This window comes from Podarcis muralis, chromosome 17, assembly GCF_964188315.1.
Source record: "Podarcis muralis chromosome 17, rPodMur119.hap1.1, whole genome shotgun sequence".
NCBI lineage: Eukaryota > Metazoa > Chordata > Lepidosauria > Squamata > Lacertidae > Podarcis > Podarcis muralis.
In genome coordinates, this window is record NC_135671.1 from 6,973,494 (window position 1) to 6,991,695 (window position 18,202).

The window sequence follows — 18,202 nt, forward strand, 5'->3', positions numbered from 1 at the left end:
AAAGCCTCAGTGCCTAGGGCTTGCCGATCGAAAGGTCGGCGGTTCGAATCCCCGCGGCGGAGTGCGCTCCCGTTGCTCGGTCCCAGCGCCTGCCAACCTAGCAGTTCAAAAGCACCCCTGGGTGCAAGTAGATAAATAGGGACCGCTTACTGGCGGGAAGGTAAATGGCGTTTCCGTGTGCTGTGCTGGCTCGCCAGATGCAGCTTTGTCACGCTGGCCACGTGACTCGGAAGTGTCTGCGGACAGCGCTGGCCCCCGGCCTCTTAAGTGAGATGGGCGCACAACCCTAGAGTCTGTCAAGACTGGCCCGTACGGGCAGGGATACCTTTACCTTTAAGAGGATCTTAATCAGGGTTAAGGCAAGAGACTAAGGTTGAGGCTAGCCACAGTTATGTGTTACATTTGCATCAGTCTAGTTTCTTCTCTTTTTGATGTTAGGTGTATTGTTCACAATTTCTCTCTAAAAGACAGAGAACCTCTACCTGCCCTGCCACTTCCCGATTTCATTGACAAACAATAAAAATAGCTTGTGATTTAAGGTAAATGTTTGACAAGTCTTCCGTATTATGGATTTCTAAGGCAAGAGGCTGAAATTCATGCCTGAAGTTGCCGAAGCCGCTTACAAATTGATTCAGGTCCTTAGGAATTTCAAGTATTTATTCAACCTCCAGTTCGTGAGCTTCCAGCATTCAACAAATCCTGTCTTAGCCAGCCCAATATTGACCATCTAAAGCTGATTTCATATGTGAATTTTAGAAACATGAAGCCGCATAATGATTAAGCGTGAATTGGTGGGAGGGTTGTATGAAAGCTTAAGATGAGCAGACTTCAGAAATGGGGTATTAAAGTTCTGCCCCAGATTTCATATAAGACAGTGTTGCTCACAGAGATTGTCGAGCCCCTGAGATGCCATAATACAGTGGTACCTCAGAAGTCGAATGGAATCCGTTCCGGAAGTCCGTTCCACTTCCAAAACGTCCGGAAACCAAGGTGCGGCTTCCGATTGGCTGCAGGAAACTCCTGCAACCAATCAGAAGCCACGGAAGCCACATCAGGCATTCGGGTTCCAAAGAACGTTCTCAGACCAGAACATTTACTTCTGGGTTTGCGGTATCCGGGAGCCAAAACGTTCAACTCGCAAGGTGTTCATGAACCAAGATGCAACTGTACATTAAATTGTGGGTCGTGGCTGTGTTGTGCCTCTTGAGCTGCAGACAAAACAGGCTTTCTCTAAATTCTTGCTTTAATTAGGATAACATTTCTTATCTTCGCTGCTATTTTGGTTGATTTATTTTGCCATCTGGCAAAATAGAGAGAGAGAGAAACTACTAAATGTTGTACGTGTTCTAGTAAACTGTTATTGAAATCATTGATCTGTTTCTTGTCTTTTTCTGCTCGAGAGGAAAGGTTAAATATGGAAACCTTTTAGCAGCTTCCTATTTCTGCACTGTGCCGTTTTGATGTTTGCATTCACCCGCCATCTAGTAGGGCTCCCCCACCCCCTGACCTCATGCCGCTTGCCTGCTGCCGTAAGCAAGCAAATTAACGCAATTACTTCTTTACCTCCCTATAGAATTCCAGAGGCAAGACAGTGTGAAGCCCCAGCAGAAAGACATCCAGCTGTACGACACACCTTACGAACCTGAAGGCAACGGCGTGGAGTCGGATTCTGAAAGCGTCGTGAGTCAGCGCTTGAGAGAGAGCAAGTTGCCACAGGACGACGACAGGCCTGCAGACGAATACGACCAGCCGTGGGAGTGGAACAAAGTCTCCATTCCAGCTTTAGCAGGTGAGGCCCTTTGGAGCGAATCGTTTCAGCTCTGCTTTTATGTCTTGCAAGAGACACACCAAAGAGCATTTTAAAAAGGTAAAGGTAAAGGGACCCCTGACCTTTAGGTCCAGTCGTGGCCGACTCTGGGGTTGCGGCACTCATCTCGCTTTACTGGCTGAGGGAGCCGGCATACAGCTTCCGGGTCATGTGGCCAGCAGGACTAAGCCGCTTCTGGCGAACCAGAGCAGCACACGGAAACGCGTTTACCTTCCCGCAGGAGCAGTACCTATTTATCTACTTGCACTTTGACGTGTTTTCGAACTGCTAGGTTGGCAGGAGCAGGGACCGAGCAACGGGAGCTCACCCCGTCGCGGGGATTTGAACTGCCGACCTTCCGATCGGCAAGTCCTAGGCTCTGTGGTTTAACCCACAGTGCCACCAGCGTCCCTAAAAGAGCATTTTAGAACATGGCAAAGGAGCTTCAGTGGTTTTGAGCGCTGGACGTTTCTGACTGGACAGGCTGTTGTTTATTATCATTATCATTTGATTAAATTTGTATACAGTCAAATCCTTGGTTTTCAAACGCCCTGGAACTTGGATGTTTTGGCTCCCGAACGCCATAAACCCGAGAGTGATTGTTCCGGTTTGCAAACGTTCTTTTGGAACCTGAACGTCCGATGGGGCTTCCACGGCTTCTGATTGGCTACGCAGCCAATCGGAAGCTGCGCCTTGGTTTCCAAATGACTGTAAGTGGAACGTAATCTGTTCCGGAAGTCCGTTCGAGTTCCAAAACATTCGAAAACCGAAAACTCAGTACGAAAATCTCAGTATGGAAGCTGTGTGGCATGTTCGACTTCCAAGGTGAGTTCAAAAACTGAAGCATTTACTTCCAGTTTTACGGCATTCGAAAACCGAAATGTTCGAAAATGGAGGTGTTCGAGAACCGAGGTACCACTGTACCGCCCTTAATACAAAGATCGCAGGGTAGTGCACACCACAAAAATACAAAATGGAAAAACAAGAATATGTAGTAAAACCAAGGCTTTTTTTCCCCAGCCAGAACTCACTGGAACTCAATTCCAGCACCTTTTAGGTGGGCACTATTGCCATTCTAAGGGAACGACGTTCATGGTGTGGTTCAGCACCTCTTTTCTAGAAAAATAGCACTGAATAAAACAGAAACAAGAATAAAAACAAACCAATAACCCACCCACCCAAACATATTCAAAAGGTCATAGCATGTTAATCAGCCAAAGGTCAGGTTGAAGAGAAATGTTTTAGCTTGGCACCTAAAATTATGTAATGAAGACGTCAAGCGAACCTCCTTGGGGAGAGCATTCCACAAGTGAGGAGCCACCACAGAAAAGGCCTGTTCTTCTGTTGCTACCCTCCAGACCTCATGTGGTGGAGACACACGAAGATAGGCCTCAGGTGATGATCGCAGGGTCCAGGTTGATTCATATTAAAGTTTGTTTGTTTATCAGCCCCCGCAGCACTGTGTTCAGAAATCCAAATGTGCTCACAGGCCTAGAAAGGCTGGCAACCCCTGGCCCAAGGCACCCCAACTTTAGCTGCCATAATCGAGGAATGTCAGCAGGAGGAGGTTGTAGCCCATAAAGGCTTGCTCCTTCTGGTCCATGTCCCTCTGTGGCCAAACAGGGCTGGAGTTGCTATGAAATTTCGAACCTTTTCTTTGGCAGCAAGCAAAACCCGTCAGCCAACGCTCCAGTAACCATTGGGGCAGAGGTGAGGAACAAACCATCTTCTCAAACCAGCTGTTCTTCCCTGGTATGAGGCAGACCGAAATACAGGCAAGGTCTGTGGGTTCTGCTGTTACTTGAGGGCACTTGCCATTCTGAGAACGTGAATATAGGCTTGGAGCCTTCAGGAGATGTTACCCCATTTCCTTTCACTGAAAATGAATGCTGTGCTTACTCATAACTGTGTAACCGGATGCTGGAATGATTCCTTATCGCTAATTGAATTCCTGGCACAAGTGGCTGCTATTGCAAGAGAAGAAAAGAGCGGGGGGGGGGGCGTTTCCTTAGCCTATCTGTCTGTTCCTGTGTTGAGTTTAAATGTTTTACTTAAAGTGGGCTTGCAGTCAATGAGGAGAAACCTGTATGTTAGAAAATGTTCTTCTACATCCCACAATGTACCTTTTTTCCTGTGCGAGGCTATGGCTGGGAAGCAAATTTATGCCTCCCTCACTTTTCCACTATTATGTTTATGCTTCATTAGTTTTCTACGTAATTGAAAAACCTAATTAACACACTTCTTACATCCGTTGTGTACAGAATAACAACCAGGTGTAGCTAACACCAAGAACCCTAGACAGGGGGTGGGAGATGATGTTCCTGGGAGTATTCCTATTCTCTTCCCTAAATTTTTAGTTTTGGGTTTGTTTTCTTTTACAAATTATCTCTACCGTTTTTTAGGGAGTAGGCAGTGAAAACCCAGTTTTTCAGACTAAGCGCCCCACCTTTCAGCGTTTCAGCCAACCAAGGCAAATAGACTTGGACGCTTACCAAGCACTTGACAGGAGTTTTGTCTGTTCATTGTCAAGGCAGATCCACACCATATATTTAAAGCACAGTCAAATACATTTAGAAGCACACAACTCCTTCCTCCCCTCAAAGAATCCTGCTGTCAGGGGCTCAGGAGCAGAGGCGCAGGGGAGAGAGGAGGTGGAGAGTGAAGGGGAAGAATCTGAGGGCAGCGGAGGGCAGAATGACAGTGACCCGAGAGATTCCATGAGCCTCTCCAGTGAATCAGAAGATTCCCAGAAGGGGGCGCCGATGGCCAGGGCAAGGGGGGTCCCAGGGGGGACACACCAGAAGCAGGGGGCCAGCGGAGACTCCCAAAGCAGTAGCTGGAAATCAGGGCCAGCTTCCCCACCAGAGCCTAGTGGGGGGGAAGAGCCCCATAGGTCAGAGTCAGCGTCTCCTCCGGCAAGCAGCGACAGGAGCAGTATAACGGTCAGAAGGAAGGTGGCAGGCTGGGCGTGCGCGCCAAGTTCAAATGTACAGGCGCGCAGGACAGCAGAAAGCCCGGATTGGGAACCGGGTCCTAAAGCCCGCCGGAGGGAGGGGGAAGACTCGGGGGAGTCAGCGTCAGAAGAGTCTAGAAAGGGGAAAACCCCGGGGGACAGGCGGACCCAGAGGAAGAGGGAGCAGAGAAAGAGGTGGAGCAAGGCTAGGGTCTTAAACTGGTGTCTGGGGGGAGGAGACTCAGACGGAGCTTCGGCGGTCTAGGGTTTAAGACGTAGAGCTGCGCGCCGTGGCTGTAAATGAGAAACTGAACTTCAATAAAGACTATTTAATATAGCAACGGACTGGCGTTGGTCCTCTGTGAGCTGGGACCTGGGGCAGCCCTGACACCTGCGAACTGTAGTTTTCCCCTCACATATCTACAATTTCCAGTACCATTAACAAACTGCAGTTCCTGTTACTATTTTAAGGGGGGCATGTGCTTTAAATGTGTGTTGAATGTGTTTTAAATGTATGGCATGGATCTGCCCTTGGCCACAGATACTTTGCTGCCTGAGGTGGAGCCCAGATGACACAGGTATGCGCATGGGTGTGCACACAACCATCAGGGCCACAACTTAAAAACTCTTGCTCCCATCACTCAAACACCAATCCTGCCTTTGACTTTTCTCTCCCTGCCATGCCAACTGAAGCTGGTCACTTCACCTGTTGCATTCCAGAGCCCCCTCTGTTTTGTTTGTTTGTTTGTTTGTTTGCTATTGAAAAAAGATATTAACCAACTTTTTACTAATTAAAGGTAAAGGTAAAGGTACCCCTGCCCATACAGGCCAGTCTTGACAGACTCTAGGGTTGTGCGGCCATCTCACTCTATAGGCCGGGGGCCAGCGCTGTCCACAGACACTTCCGGGTCACGTGGCCAGCGTGACAAGCTGCATCTGGCGAGCCATCTGGGAAGCAGCAACAGCAGCTCAGGCATTCACCGAATTTGGAAAACAATCAAAACTAATAACTTCAAAGAAGTTCAAACATGTTTACTGTGCAGTTCCTATGCATCAGAACAAGAATAGCAATCAACCCACGGCGTAGCAGCAGACTTTGAAAGAGCCAGAGCCGCACACAGAAATGCCGTCCATGAGCTTTTGCACATTTAATATTCATAAACCAATTCTGTAATTATACCTTTCATGCAGTGCCATTTAAAGGCCCCCTCAGATAAGACTCTCTACATGAGTTCTGCACCCACACTTAAAAAGAAAAAGTCTGCAATGTTACGGCAGACACATGCATGCCTTTTTTTCTCCATGCACAAAGGGTGACAAGAATGTATGCCCCAATACTGCAAGATGGCTTCCATTTTTAATTGTTTCCTGCAAGTTGTCTCTTTTATCAGCAGACATGATATAACTATGGTGAAAGGATAAGCAGCATGCTGGGACGTAAAACTGCGCTTTGTAATGGGATTGCCTACCATTATTTATATTAAATATGGTTAACGGCTGGTTAAATCTGGTTAATGGGATGCGGGTGGCGCTGTTGTCTAAACCACCGAGCCTCTTGGGCTTGCCGATCAGAAGGTCAGTGGTTCGAATCCCTGTGACAGAGTGAGCTCCTCCTGCTCTGTCCCAGCTCCTGCCAACCTAGCAGTTCGAAAGCACGCCAGTGCAAGTAGATAAACAGGTATCACTGCAGCGGGAAGGTAAACGGCATTTCCGTGCTCTCTGGCATCTGTCACTGTGTTCCGTTGTGCCAAAAGCGGTTTAGTCATGCTGGCCACATGTCCCGGAAAGCTGTCTGTGGACAAATGGTGGCTCCCTCAGCCTGAGAGCGAGATGAGTGCTGCAACCCCATAGTCACCTTTGACTGGACTTAACCGTCCAGGGGTCCTTTACCTTTGCAGTGGTACCTCGGGTTACAGACGCTTCAGGTTGCAGACGCTTCAGGTTACAGACTCTGCTAAGCCAGAAATAGTACCTCGGGTTAAGAACTTTGCTTCAGGATGAGAACAGAAATTGCGTGGCGGTGGCACAGCGGCAGCCGGAGTCCCCATTAGCTAAAGTGGTACCTAAGGTTAAGAACAGTTTCAGGTTAAGAACGGACTTCCAGAACGAATAAAGTTCTTAACCAGAGGTACGACTGTACCTTAAAGGCTGTATATGTACCAAGCAAACACAGTTTGCCTCAACGCTTCAGCCTCTCTGCTTGCAAGGTGACAAGTTGGTCTCAAGCTCTCTCTCTCTCTGCACTGGGGATGTGCGTGAGATTCAGATGACCACAGAGGTGAAGTGGGACGTCTTGGAAAGATATGAGGCAAAGCAGGGTCTCTCTGAGGTGGTACTAGCCAAGTAAAGGTAAAGGGACCCCTGGTCCAGTCGTGACCGACTCTGGGGTTGCGGCGCTCATCTCGCTTTACTGGCCGAGGGAGCCGGCTTACAGCTTCCGGGTCATGTGGCCAGCATGACTCAGCCGCTTCTGGCGAACCAGAGCAGCACACGGAAACGCCGTTTACCTTCCCCCCGGAGTGGTACCTATTTATCCACTTGCATTTTAACATGCTTCCGAACTGCTAGGTGGGCAGGAGCAGGGACCAAGCAACGGGAGCTCACCCCGTCGCGGGGATTAGAACTGCCGATCTTCTGATCAGCAAGTCCTAGGCTCTGTGGTTTAGCCTACAGCGCCACCCGCGTCCCTTTGGTACTAGCCAAAGCAGGGTTGAAGCTCTTTATGGTACATTGGTGATCCAGATGTTGAGGGGGGATGGAAGTAAAAGTAATGCCTCAAAGTTTACCATAATTCTACTTGTGGGGTGCAGGGAGAGTGAGGAAGGAGTCGGGAGATTCCTGTTGCGAACAGCAGGGTAAATCTATAATAAGAGGAGGGTGGTTTTACTCTGGAGGTGAATCCCCTTTCGTTCTCCCTCCTGCTGCACCCAAAAAATCTCCCAAAAACTAAGCTGCCGGTTCAGTAAAGAAACTCTGGCATATGGTTTGATGAGTATTATAGGAGTCTGTCTAGCTTCCTAAAAGAAATACAGGGGTTTTTCTCTCTGTCAAATAAGCCTACTGTTATTTGCCAGGAAATAATATAAATACTTAGGGCTGCTGTTCCCTGTTTTATAGCTTTACACATGATAAAGCAATTGAGAAGAAGTCTACAGATACAGGAAAGGCTTTAGCCTCCAAAAAGATGCCTAGTCTTGTCTCCAGCAACTGATGTCCCTATGCTGAAAATAATTTACCATAATACCAGTGCTTTTTTTTCCTGGGGAGGACGCAGGGGGACACATACCCCTAAACATTTTGTGAATCTAAGTCTGGCCTCAATATGAGTAGGAAAATGAGGGTACCCCTAAACATTTTTATGGGGGGAAAGCACTGCATAATACCATTCTAAGATATGTGATATGTTTTCTTTAAATATATATACATATCTTGTTAAAGTATTAGGGCATTTCTTCTTAATCTTAACTATCATCCGTCATTGTGTGTTGGGGAATGAGCCCTTTTTAAATAGAATTATAGAGTTGGAAGGGGCCCTGAGATCGTCTAGTCTGACCCCCCTGCAATACAGGAATATGCAGCTGTCCCTTACGGTGATTGAACCTGAAGCCTGCAGAGAGGAAATGGCTGTTAAACCAGTGTAAATCTGTGACATAGACCCCGGACCGTTAGGTCCAGTTGCGAACGACTCTGGGGTTGCAGCGCTCATCTCGCTTTACTGGCCAAGGGAGCCGGCGTACAGCTTCCGGGTCATGTGGCCAGCATGACTCAGCCACTTCTGGCGAACCAGAGCAGCGCATGGAAACGCTGTTTACCTTCCCGCCGGAGCAGCACCTATTTATCTACTTGCACTTTGACGTGCTTTCGAACTGCTAGGTTGGCAGGAGCAGGGACCGAGCAACGGGAGCTCACCCCGTTGCGGGGATTCGAACTGCCGACCTTCTGATCGGCAAGTCCTAGGCTCTGTGGTTTAGACCACAGTGCCACCCGCGTCCCTTATTTATGTTCTTATTCTCCGTTTAATAAAGCTGGGTATTGTTCTTGCTTGCAACACAAATAACAAGCCCAGGGAATGTCGTCCCAGCTTTGCCTCCTGCAGTTGGCAGCCAGACAAATCAGTGTACCCCCATATTGTACTTACAAATCTGCTTATCCAGCCTAACCGTCTATTCCAACTGCTGATGAAATTGGTACGATTGCAAAGGGAAATTGGTTAGTGTCTTGTTTCGGCACTGTACCGTGGCTTCAGCTTTCTGGAAACCCTCTGGAACTGTTTGCAGAGGAGAAGCTCACCCATGAGTGTCCTCCTTGCCCTATGGCGAATGCCCCGTCAACACGAGCATTGCAGCTTGCAAAGTGGAATAACCCCCCTCCTCCCCACTGCGCACTTTTCTGGGGGTTCTCCCAATCCCCTCTGTAGGAATGACCGCTGGGTTGTGGAGCACACTCCCGCCCGCGGGCAGCCTCAGCTGTCTGCCCTCGTGACCTTGGGGTATGGAGCACACTCCCCATCACAGATAAGGCCACAGCTGTCTGAACATCTTGCCCTCTGTCTAACCTTTTGTGGTCTCAGTAGTCTTCCGTGTCCTGTCTGTGACCTTTTGTGTCTGTGACCCTTGTCTCCTTCGTCATACATTGTGCAAGGGGAAAATGACGCGGTGGAAACAGGTGCCAAAATAACTTCGTACCACCCCACGATCTCGGGACTTGAAGATGTGTAAAGGTCACAGCCCAAAATGTATCTGCTTGGGTTTGCATATTGTGTCAATAAAAGGAGCCTCTGCAGAGCTAGCTGGCAGCTTGCTTGTGCACAACTCACCTGCATTTTCAACTCCTGCCTCATGTCCTTCACTTCATCTCCCAGAGTCTGGGGGGGGGGGGAGGAAAGCCCCAACACACAAGTGGAAGCCCTTGCACAGGGTTTCTGCTAATGAGCTTCCTTAAGCGAATTGGCTGATCAGAACTTCCTTTGGGACTGGGTGCTGCTGAAGATTTTGCGGGGCCCTTCTATCTGCAGGGAGTTGGTTGATTTGGAGGTAATCGCTTTGCCTGAATGTTTCTTTCAGCCCAGTTCAATGGGGGAGAAATGAGGCAGTCTTCACCTTCCCCATCTTCGAACGATCGGCGTCGACAGCTTCGAGCACCAGGGGGAGGCTTCAAACCTATCAAGCATGGTAGCCCTGAATTCTGTGGAATCCTGGGGGAGAGAGTGGATCCGACCATCCCGCTGGAAAAACAAATGTAAGTCAAGTTGGAAGTTTGCTGTGTAGTAGTATGAGAAGAACAGCAGAAGTCTGTTTGCAGAAGGTTTCCAAGGCCGTGGTGCCTGCATTGCAGATTAGCAACAGACCTTTCTCACCGGCGTCTCTGCTTTGCATTGCAATCACAACTCCTTGACCTGGAACGGTGTAACAATTAGGGTATGCGTTGCAAACTGGCTGGTCACATACCACATTTTAAATAAATCAGTGCATGCTTAAAACAAGCTTCAGGTGGTCACCTAGAAAATGCAACAGGAAATAGCATTTGGAACATCTGGTGTTTGCAGTGCCAGATTTACGTATAAGCTAAACAAGCCATAGTTTAGGGCCCCACTCTCTTGGGGGGGCCCAAAAAAATTTAAAGGGGGGGAAACTGGATGTACATTTCCAAAATATAAGATAAACTTCTTCTTAATTGTATTTCAGTTCAACAATGACTTCAATAAAATACCGTATTTTTTGCTCTATAGCAGTGTTCCCCAACCTTGGGCCTCCAGCTGTTTTTGGACTACAACTCCCATCATCCCTCGCTAGCAAGACCAGTGGTCAAGGATGATGGGAATTGTAGTCCAAAAACAGCTGGAGGCCCAAGATTGGGGAACACTGCTCTATAGGACTCACTTTTTCCCTCCTAAAAAGTAAGGGGAAATGTGTGTGTGTGTGTGTTATGGAGCGAATGCAGGCTGCGCAGCTATCCCAGAAGCCAGAACAGCAAGAGGGATTGCTGCTTTCACTGCGCAGCGATCCCTCTTGCTGTTCTGGCTTCTGAGATTCAGAATATTTTTTTTCTTGTTTTCTTCCTCCAAAAACTAAAATACGGTACATATTTTGTTATGTGCAAATACCTATTAGGTCCATAAATTACCATATAGCATTTATTCAACACAAAAAAACAGTGACAATTTGTTGTTGACAAAGGACAGCTGGACATATAAAGGGCCCCATTACCTTCAGTAGCTTTGATGGGCCCCATCAAACCTAAATCTGGTCCTGGGTGTTTGCCATGAAAAGGGTTGTTTTGGAGCAGCTCAGGCTGTCCTAAGGGATGTTGCGAGCACAACTGGGTATCAAAAATGTCTCTCACCTCCTTTTTGAAATCTACTTTGAAATCTGTAGTTATCACCCTGGCTTCGAAATAAGCATCTCTTACCGCTTCTGTAGGATTTCATCCAACAGTGACCACCTACATTTTTGCACAAAGCAGGGCTTTTTTTCAGCTGGAACTCCCTGGAACTCAGTCCCGGCACCTCTTTTTCTAGAAAAAATAGCCCTGGCACAAAGTGTAATCAACTTTAATTTTTAAAAAATGTGACTCTTGCCTTTTCAAAAGTGTATCAAAGAATAGGAGGGCAGGAATACAAGAACACAAGACTGATTCTGGGCACACAATGTAACCATTATGCCATAGTACATTTGTTTAAGAAGTATTGGGCATTGAGAGGACAAAATCCAAACTTTACATTCGTAGTCTGAACTATTTGTGATCATCAGGAAGAACTTGGGATTATGGTGAAAAGCTTTCAGAAAACCCAGTCTTGCTAGGTCAGTGAAAAAGGAAAGGATGGGTATTAGGAAAGGGATGGGAAATATGGCATTAGCATTGCAATAGATAGATACGCACACAAACAACGTTCTGTTCAGAATGGAAGTTCTATAAAAAGAATGTCCCCAGAGTTGCCTGCCCTATGTGTTGTAGATCTTCTCCCACTGAAATCCATGCGCTTAACTTTTTGTGAATTGTGTCCTCCGCGCTTACATTACCCTAGAACAATTATATTGTTTTGTAAACTCAAGGCATGTTTACCCAAATGCTTGATTGCTGTGCGGCTTTTGGTTTCTCTTGCAGATGGTATCATGGCGCAATCAGCCGGACAGATGCAGAAAACCTCTTGCGGTTGTGTAAAGAATGTAGCTATCTAGTGAGGAATAGTCAAACCAGCAAGCATGACTATTCACTTTCATTAAAGTAAGTATATATATATATATATATATTTAAAACTGTATGGGTGTGACTTAATTTACGCGGGGGTTTCTTGGGTGCAGTAAGAGCAAACAGAAAGCATTCCTTCATATTGATACTAGAAAGGCCTACCCCATAGGAATTTTAGAATTCCAAACATCAGATTGTATTGCTTTGAATGACAGTTACTAGATTTGGTTGTAATGCTCCAGGGACGTGCACAGATTTTTTAGTATTTGTCTGGTCCCTTTTAACAAAATACACTTTATCTCTTCTAGCTGCTGATTAAATTGTTTCTGCTCTTCGTTCCTCCCTCCCACCCGCCTCAACATTTAATAAACCCATTGTTTTACTAGTTTCTCTCTCCTTCTCTCTTCTCTCCCCAAGGCCCGACCATTCTGTAATGAGGCGGCACAAGAATAGTAACAAGTGTAGAAATCATCAACAGTCCTCCTATAGACTGGCACCGTACCATATGAAAGTTCATCAAATAAAACGAATCTAATCTGTTCTGAATTTTTGAAAATTCAGATCTAAGCCAGTTTGATAATCAGTTTCATTCCTTCCTTAATCCGGGTATGACTCATTTCAGGTGATCATCTGTACCAGATTTGTTTGGGTGGTCATTAAGCTAAACAATAAGGGATATGAAAACTAGGACATACTCAACTATTGAGATCAACTATAATATTACATGCCGTAATACAAATATGAATATTGCTATGATATAAATATATATTGGTGGTGGTGGTGGATTTGGAAAAGTAGCTTTTCAAAGAGGAGGCCTGTGTGTGCAGGGAGTTCTTGTTTTGTTTTAATATTGAGGTGCACTCAGCATTAAATTCCCTACCTGCAATCGGAAGTGATACAGTCCTAGGGAGGTTGTACCATGTGATGGTGTGGCTCAACTCTTTGAGACTTTGCTTTTAATAATAATAATAATAATAATAATAATAATAATAATAATAAATTTATGTATACCACACCCTTCCCAGCCAAGGCCGGGCTCAGGGCGGCTTACAACCAATAATAAAAACAAGTTGAATGAATACAACTTAAAAACAAGATTAAAATACAACATTAAAACATTAAATAATTAAAATGCAGCCTCATCACAGGAGGAGAAAGGAAAAAGAAAGAGGGGGAGGGAATCAAATTGACTCCAAGCCAAAGGCCAGGCGGAACAACTCTGTCTTACAGGACCTGCAGAAAGAAATCAGATCCTACAGGGCCCTGGTCTCATGTTTTTAGGGAAAATAGCTGCCATAAGATGTTGAGTGCAAAAAAGCATGAATTGCACTATATATATTGTGCATTTAGGTAGTTTTTAAATTTGAGGTTTAGTAACTGGAGGTCTGAGGACCAAGCCTTTTGTCCTTGAGGAGAGTTGACCTTTCCAAACCTGCCAGTGCTTGCCCTCTCCTCTTCCAAGGAAGTGTGGAAATGGGAAGCAACAGGCAGCTGGGAGAGAGCAGGGGATGTGGAGTTGGACCGCATCCCAGGGACTTTGGTATTCCTGCAGAGGAATGCAATGCAGCCAGCTAGCTGTGACTTCTGCACATTGGCCAGAGCGGTTCCTCTGCCTTACATGAAGCCTGCAAGCGCCTCCAGGATTTCCCCTACTGAGATGGCTCCCTTGCTGTGATTCCCCACATGCAAGGGCTTATTCCTGCTCGTGCATTCCCAGATTTTCAGTGTTTATCTTACTGAGCCGTCTGCTTCCGTCATTCTTTGGCTGAAGAGCGAAACAAAAGTGCGGTGTATTTGTTTTGCGTTTACCCTTCTTCTTCCTCTGTGATCAAATTTCCTCCTTACTGGGCAGCAGCCCAATATTTCGCTTTGGCGTCCCTGAAGCCGCTCGTGGAAATCGACGCTATGCTGATTCTCAGTGGATGGTGTTTTCGTTTTGTTTTTAAACGCACAACGAATGCTGTTTATGCTCACACTTACAGGTGATGGTGGAGTTTTTTTGGGGGGGCGAAGGATTCCACCGTGTCACATAGACTTATTTGCTTAAACGCTGTAGCCCTGCCTTGGGTTTTAAACTGTTTGTATGAATTAGACTGATATGTTTCTGAAAAGCATTGCAGCAGTTAGTGCAAGCCTTGTGCACAGCTTGTAGCTCCCTAAGCCAAATTCAACCAACCAGCCATGTACGGCCTTCGGAGCGCTTCAAAAGTCTGTTTTAGCAGTTCCAGGCAGATGGCAAAACCAGGACGTGTACTGAGACCTAGTGGTGCATCATACATGGGTGGTGGGCTCTTGTTGACTGCGTGGGTCACAAGTTGTACAGGCCTGATTTAGTTTCTCACCCGCCCACGCCCCCCAAATACCACATAGCTAAACAGCTGCAGGTTTGTGGTGCTAGTCATGAACTCTTTCTTTTAAAAAAATAGCTTCTCTGTTAGAACAAAGCAAACAGCGGAGTGCTATTATTATTATTATTATTATTATTCTTGAGTTGTTCGGCTTAGAACAAAAGGAATCCCGCTTTTACCACCAAGTTTCGGAGGTGCCTTGAAGTGTGACAAGATTTCTCCTTTGGTGGTCCATGTCTCTAGAATCAACCACATGAAGAAACCTTTGCTCATAAATGAATCCATCACGTTCCCCACTGTCGCACCACAAAGCGCTCTGATAGTTTTATTGCATGGTTTTCATAGCGCCGAGGCATGTCGGGTGGGAGTCTGCCGGGCTACTGGAATGTCAATAAGAGCTGAAAGGAAAGGTGACTGAGGGGTGAAGTCTGTTAGTAGCTGGGTGGGGAAAGAGCTAGCTTGTATTTTAGACCAGTGAAGCCTTAGAGTGCAAGGTAAAGATAAAGGGGACCCCTGACCATTAGGTCCAGTCGTGACCGACTCTGGGGTTGCAGCGCTCATCTTGCTTTACTGGCCGAGGGAGCCGGCGTACAGCTTCCGGGTCATGTGGCCAGCATGACTAAGCCGCTTCTGGCAAACCAGAGCAGCGCACGGAAACGCTGTTTACCTTCCCACCGGAATGGTACCTATTTATCTACTTGCACTTTGACGTGCTTTCGAACTGCTAGGTGGGCAGGAGCAGGGACCGAGCAACTGGAGCTTACCCCCTTGTGGGGATTCGAACCACCGACCTTCTGATCGGCAAGTCCTAGGCTCTGTGTAAGGTAGACTGCTCCAAAAGGCACACAAGGACTTCTGGACAGCAGGTTTGGGGAGGAGGAAGCCTTTTCCTCCTGCATCTTGGAGGGCTTTGGGTTTGAACTGTGCTAGATCGGAAGGTCAGCAGTTCGAATCCCCGCAACGGGGTGAGCTCCCATCGCTCTGTCTCCGCTTCTGCCAACTTAGCAGTTCGAAAGCATGCAAGTGCGAGTAGATAAATCAGTACCACTGCAGCGGGAAGGTAAATGGTGTTTCCGTGCACTCTGGCACTCATCACAGTCCTCCGTGCACCAGTAGCGGTTTAGTCCTGCTGGCCACATGACCCAGAAAGCTGTCTTGTGGACAAATGCTTATTCCCTTGGCCTGAAGCGAGATGAGCGCCGCAACCCCATAGTCGTCTTTGACTGGACTTAATTGTCCAGGGATCCATTACCTTCTTATGGGGTTCAGGGAAATATCTTGCTTTTTGTTGAAGTTCTCACCCGCTTCTAAGTTACACCTGATCTCCACCATCCAAGAATCTTAAATCAGCATAAGTAGGTTTGACATCTACCCAACAATGTCTCTGAGTTCCCCCTGTTGCTTTTCTCTCACATATACACTGTGTGTGTGTGTGTGTGTGTGTGTGTGTGTGTGTGTGTGTGTGTGTGTGTTTGTGTGTGTGTTTATTTAAAAAGAAAGAGCTGGAACTGCCCTTGGTGGCACCTTTTCTGTAGGGGTAAACTCTTTCTTCCCACTTCTGACACCGGGTTGCAGAGAGTAAAGTTAGTGGATTGAACAGGGCAGATTGAACGGGTTGCAGAGAGTAAGTTAGGGATTGAACAGGGCAGTATTGTTTCCTGACTCAAAGCTGTTTCAAAAAGGCCTCCTTACCAGCCACACAGTGGAATTGTGAATATTCCTTCTAATAGTGACGAGATCAAGTGTTTCCATAAATTCTTCTTCCACACACCTGAAGCTCCAGGTGAACAAAGCTCCGGAGGCCAGGGAATCTGCGTGGTTTCCAGAGACGTTTCTCTTTCAACGTGGCACGTATGTCGATAATTGCTGATAAGACGTTGACACTTGCCGCTTGTATCTTAGGCTGCTTTGCAGAGTGTTTCCAGTTATACAGCCCCTTAATCTTCATTCATCTTCATTCTCAAATGAAATGAGGCCTCCTAAGTGCTTTTTAATTGCAAGCGCTTGCATTCCTCTCCTGTTGCCCTTGCTTCTGCCATGCCTCCGTTCTCTCCCTACTGTCAAAACTATTGGAAGCTCTTCAAGGCAGGAACATGCTTTCTTCAGAAATACTGAAGAAATCCGTGCGCCGTGATGTGCAGTATAAATTAGTAATCATAATTCTTTCAGGTATTCATTTTCCCCACCCCCAAACACAATCCTTTCGGGTTTCAGACAGTAGTTTCCTTAAACAGTGTTAAGCTCTGATTATGATCTTCCTGGCAGTACAATTGCAAAATATTCTGATATACAGACTTGATAAATAATATGCATTATCCCAGCAGCCCTCTGATCGTTCTAAAATGCTCTTAGTTGCTTTTTTTGTTTGTTCAAACATCTTTTTGCTCATAGGGGTGCAACTGTGCTTCCACCAACAATTCACAAATTTATATTTGAGCCGCAGGGTTTTTCAGCGTATCCATATTTGCTCAGTGAAAGGTCTATCTTTTGAAAGTTCTTTTTCCTCTTTAAGAAACGACTTTCAGTAGCCCTTCACGTCATGGATGGGACATGTCCTATAGGTGACAAGGCTGCTAGTGGTGTCGGCTTGTAGGGGCAGTAAAGAAAACGGGGAGGTTTGAGTTGACCTCTGGGTTATGGCTTTGAATGAAAGGTGTTTGTCGCAGACAGAAATATTCCTCCTTTTAAAAAGCAGGGAGTCGGTACTGAAGTTTGCAATATGCTAAACGTGAAATACTGCAGAGTTATCTTTCTTCCTTTTGTTTGTCTTTTGTCGATTTCTGATAATAGATTCTGACAATTGAGTTGTTGTTGTTTGCTGATTAAGTGTATTAATTTGAATTGCGTCTCTTCTCGTTTCTTTCGGCTAATGGGGAAATCTCTGTGCTCTCCTCACTTGCCACACAATGTTCCTTTTGGCTCTCTAGCTTGAGGGCAACTAGGCTAGAACGAGCCTAGCCTCCCGATTCATTAAAGCCATGAATGACATCTGGAGTGTGTGCTGTTGACTCTCTGAAGGGCCGTATAAGAGTTTCGTTTGGAGTTGTTGTTTTATTAGCCCCAGAGTATTGTCGGTCTCGTCAAACAGTCGCTTAGCTTTACAACAGAACGTGACAAGCATGCCTTGTGATTTCACGAGCCTGGCATTCAGAGAACAAGAAGGGCAGTTTGAGTTGTATTTTTAACGAGGGCAAAAATAAAGCCACATGGAGAAGAATTTGTAGAATGGTGTGATCTCACAGAAAGCCATGTCACGTGACAGTAAATAGCCGTCCCTTGAGATCTTCTCACTTCACAAATAAAATAAATTCATCCTTTGGCCATAAGGGTAATGAGAGAGATCTTCTACAGAAATGCAAGAAGGTCTTAGCTTTGAAAAAGCAACTTGCTTAAAAAGCACACAAGAGTTTTCTTCCCCGTTTTTGTTAAGGGCACTTAACTGCTGATCTGAATTTCCCTGGAGAAATCTGATCCAAGCCATGCTAATCCAGAATAATGTAAGGCGATGTCTCCAGAATTTCTGGATATATACACTAATATTTAGAGGCTCTATATGCGCATGCTCATTGTATCATGGGATTTATAGTGTTGTGGAACCATTGTGGCATATGCAGTTGCATATTTCATGGTCACAACACAATGCAGGATTTATAGCGAATTAGAAATGAGAGCATTGTCGGTCTCTCTCTCTTCTCTCTGTCCCCCAGCAACCATTATGTGCCAAAACAGCACATAGCTACTGTCTAGCATCATGAACTGAAATTGTGAACATAGATAACAGACAGGTAAACTACTATGTAAAAGTTCGTCGAATAAAACTCATCTAATATGGCCTGATTTCTAGAACATTCGTATCTTGGCCAACCCAACAATCCATTTCAGTCCCTCCTTAGTCAGGGAACAACT

General features: G+C 46.2%; 1 protein-coding gene across 1 annotated transcript in view; it reads left to right on the forward strand.

The window, feature by feature from the left end:
* Window positions 1-18,202, forward strand: part of SHB (SH2 domain containing adaptor protein B) — a 155,244-nt gene that overhangs the window by 108,117 nt on the left and 28,925 nt on the right. Inside the window, exons 3-5 of the mRNA XM_028711838.2 lie at window positions 1,574-1,789; window positions 9,824-9,998; window positions 11,865-11,984. Of these exons, the coding sequence (XP_028567671.2) occupies window positions 1,574-1,789; window positions 9,824-9,998; window positions 11,865-11,984 (511 nt within the window). The remainder of the gene's footprint in view (window positions 1-1,573; window positions 1,790-9,823; window positions 9,999-11,864; window positions 11,985-18,202) is intronic.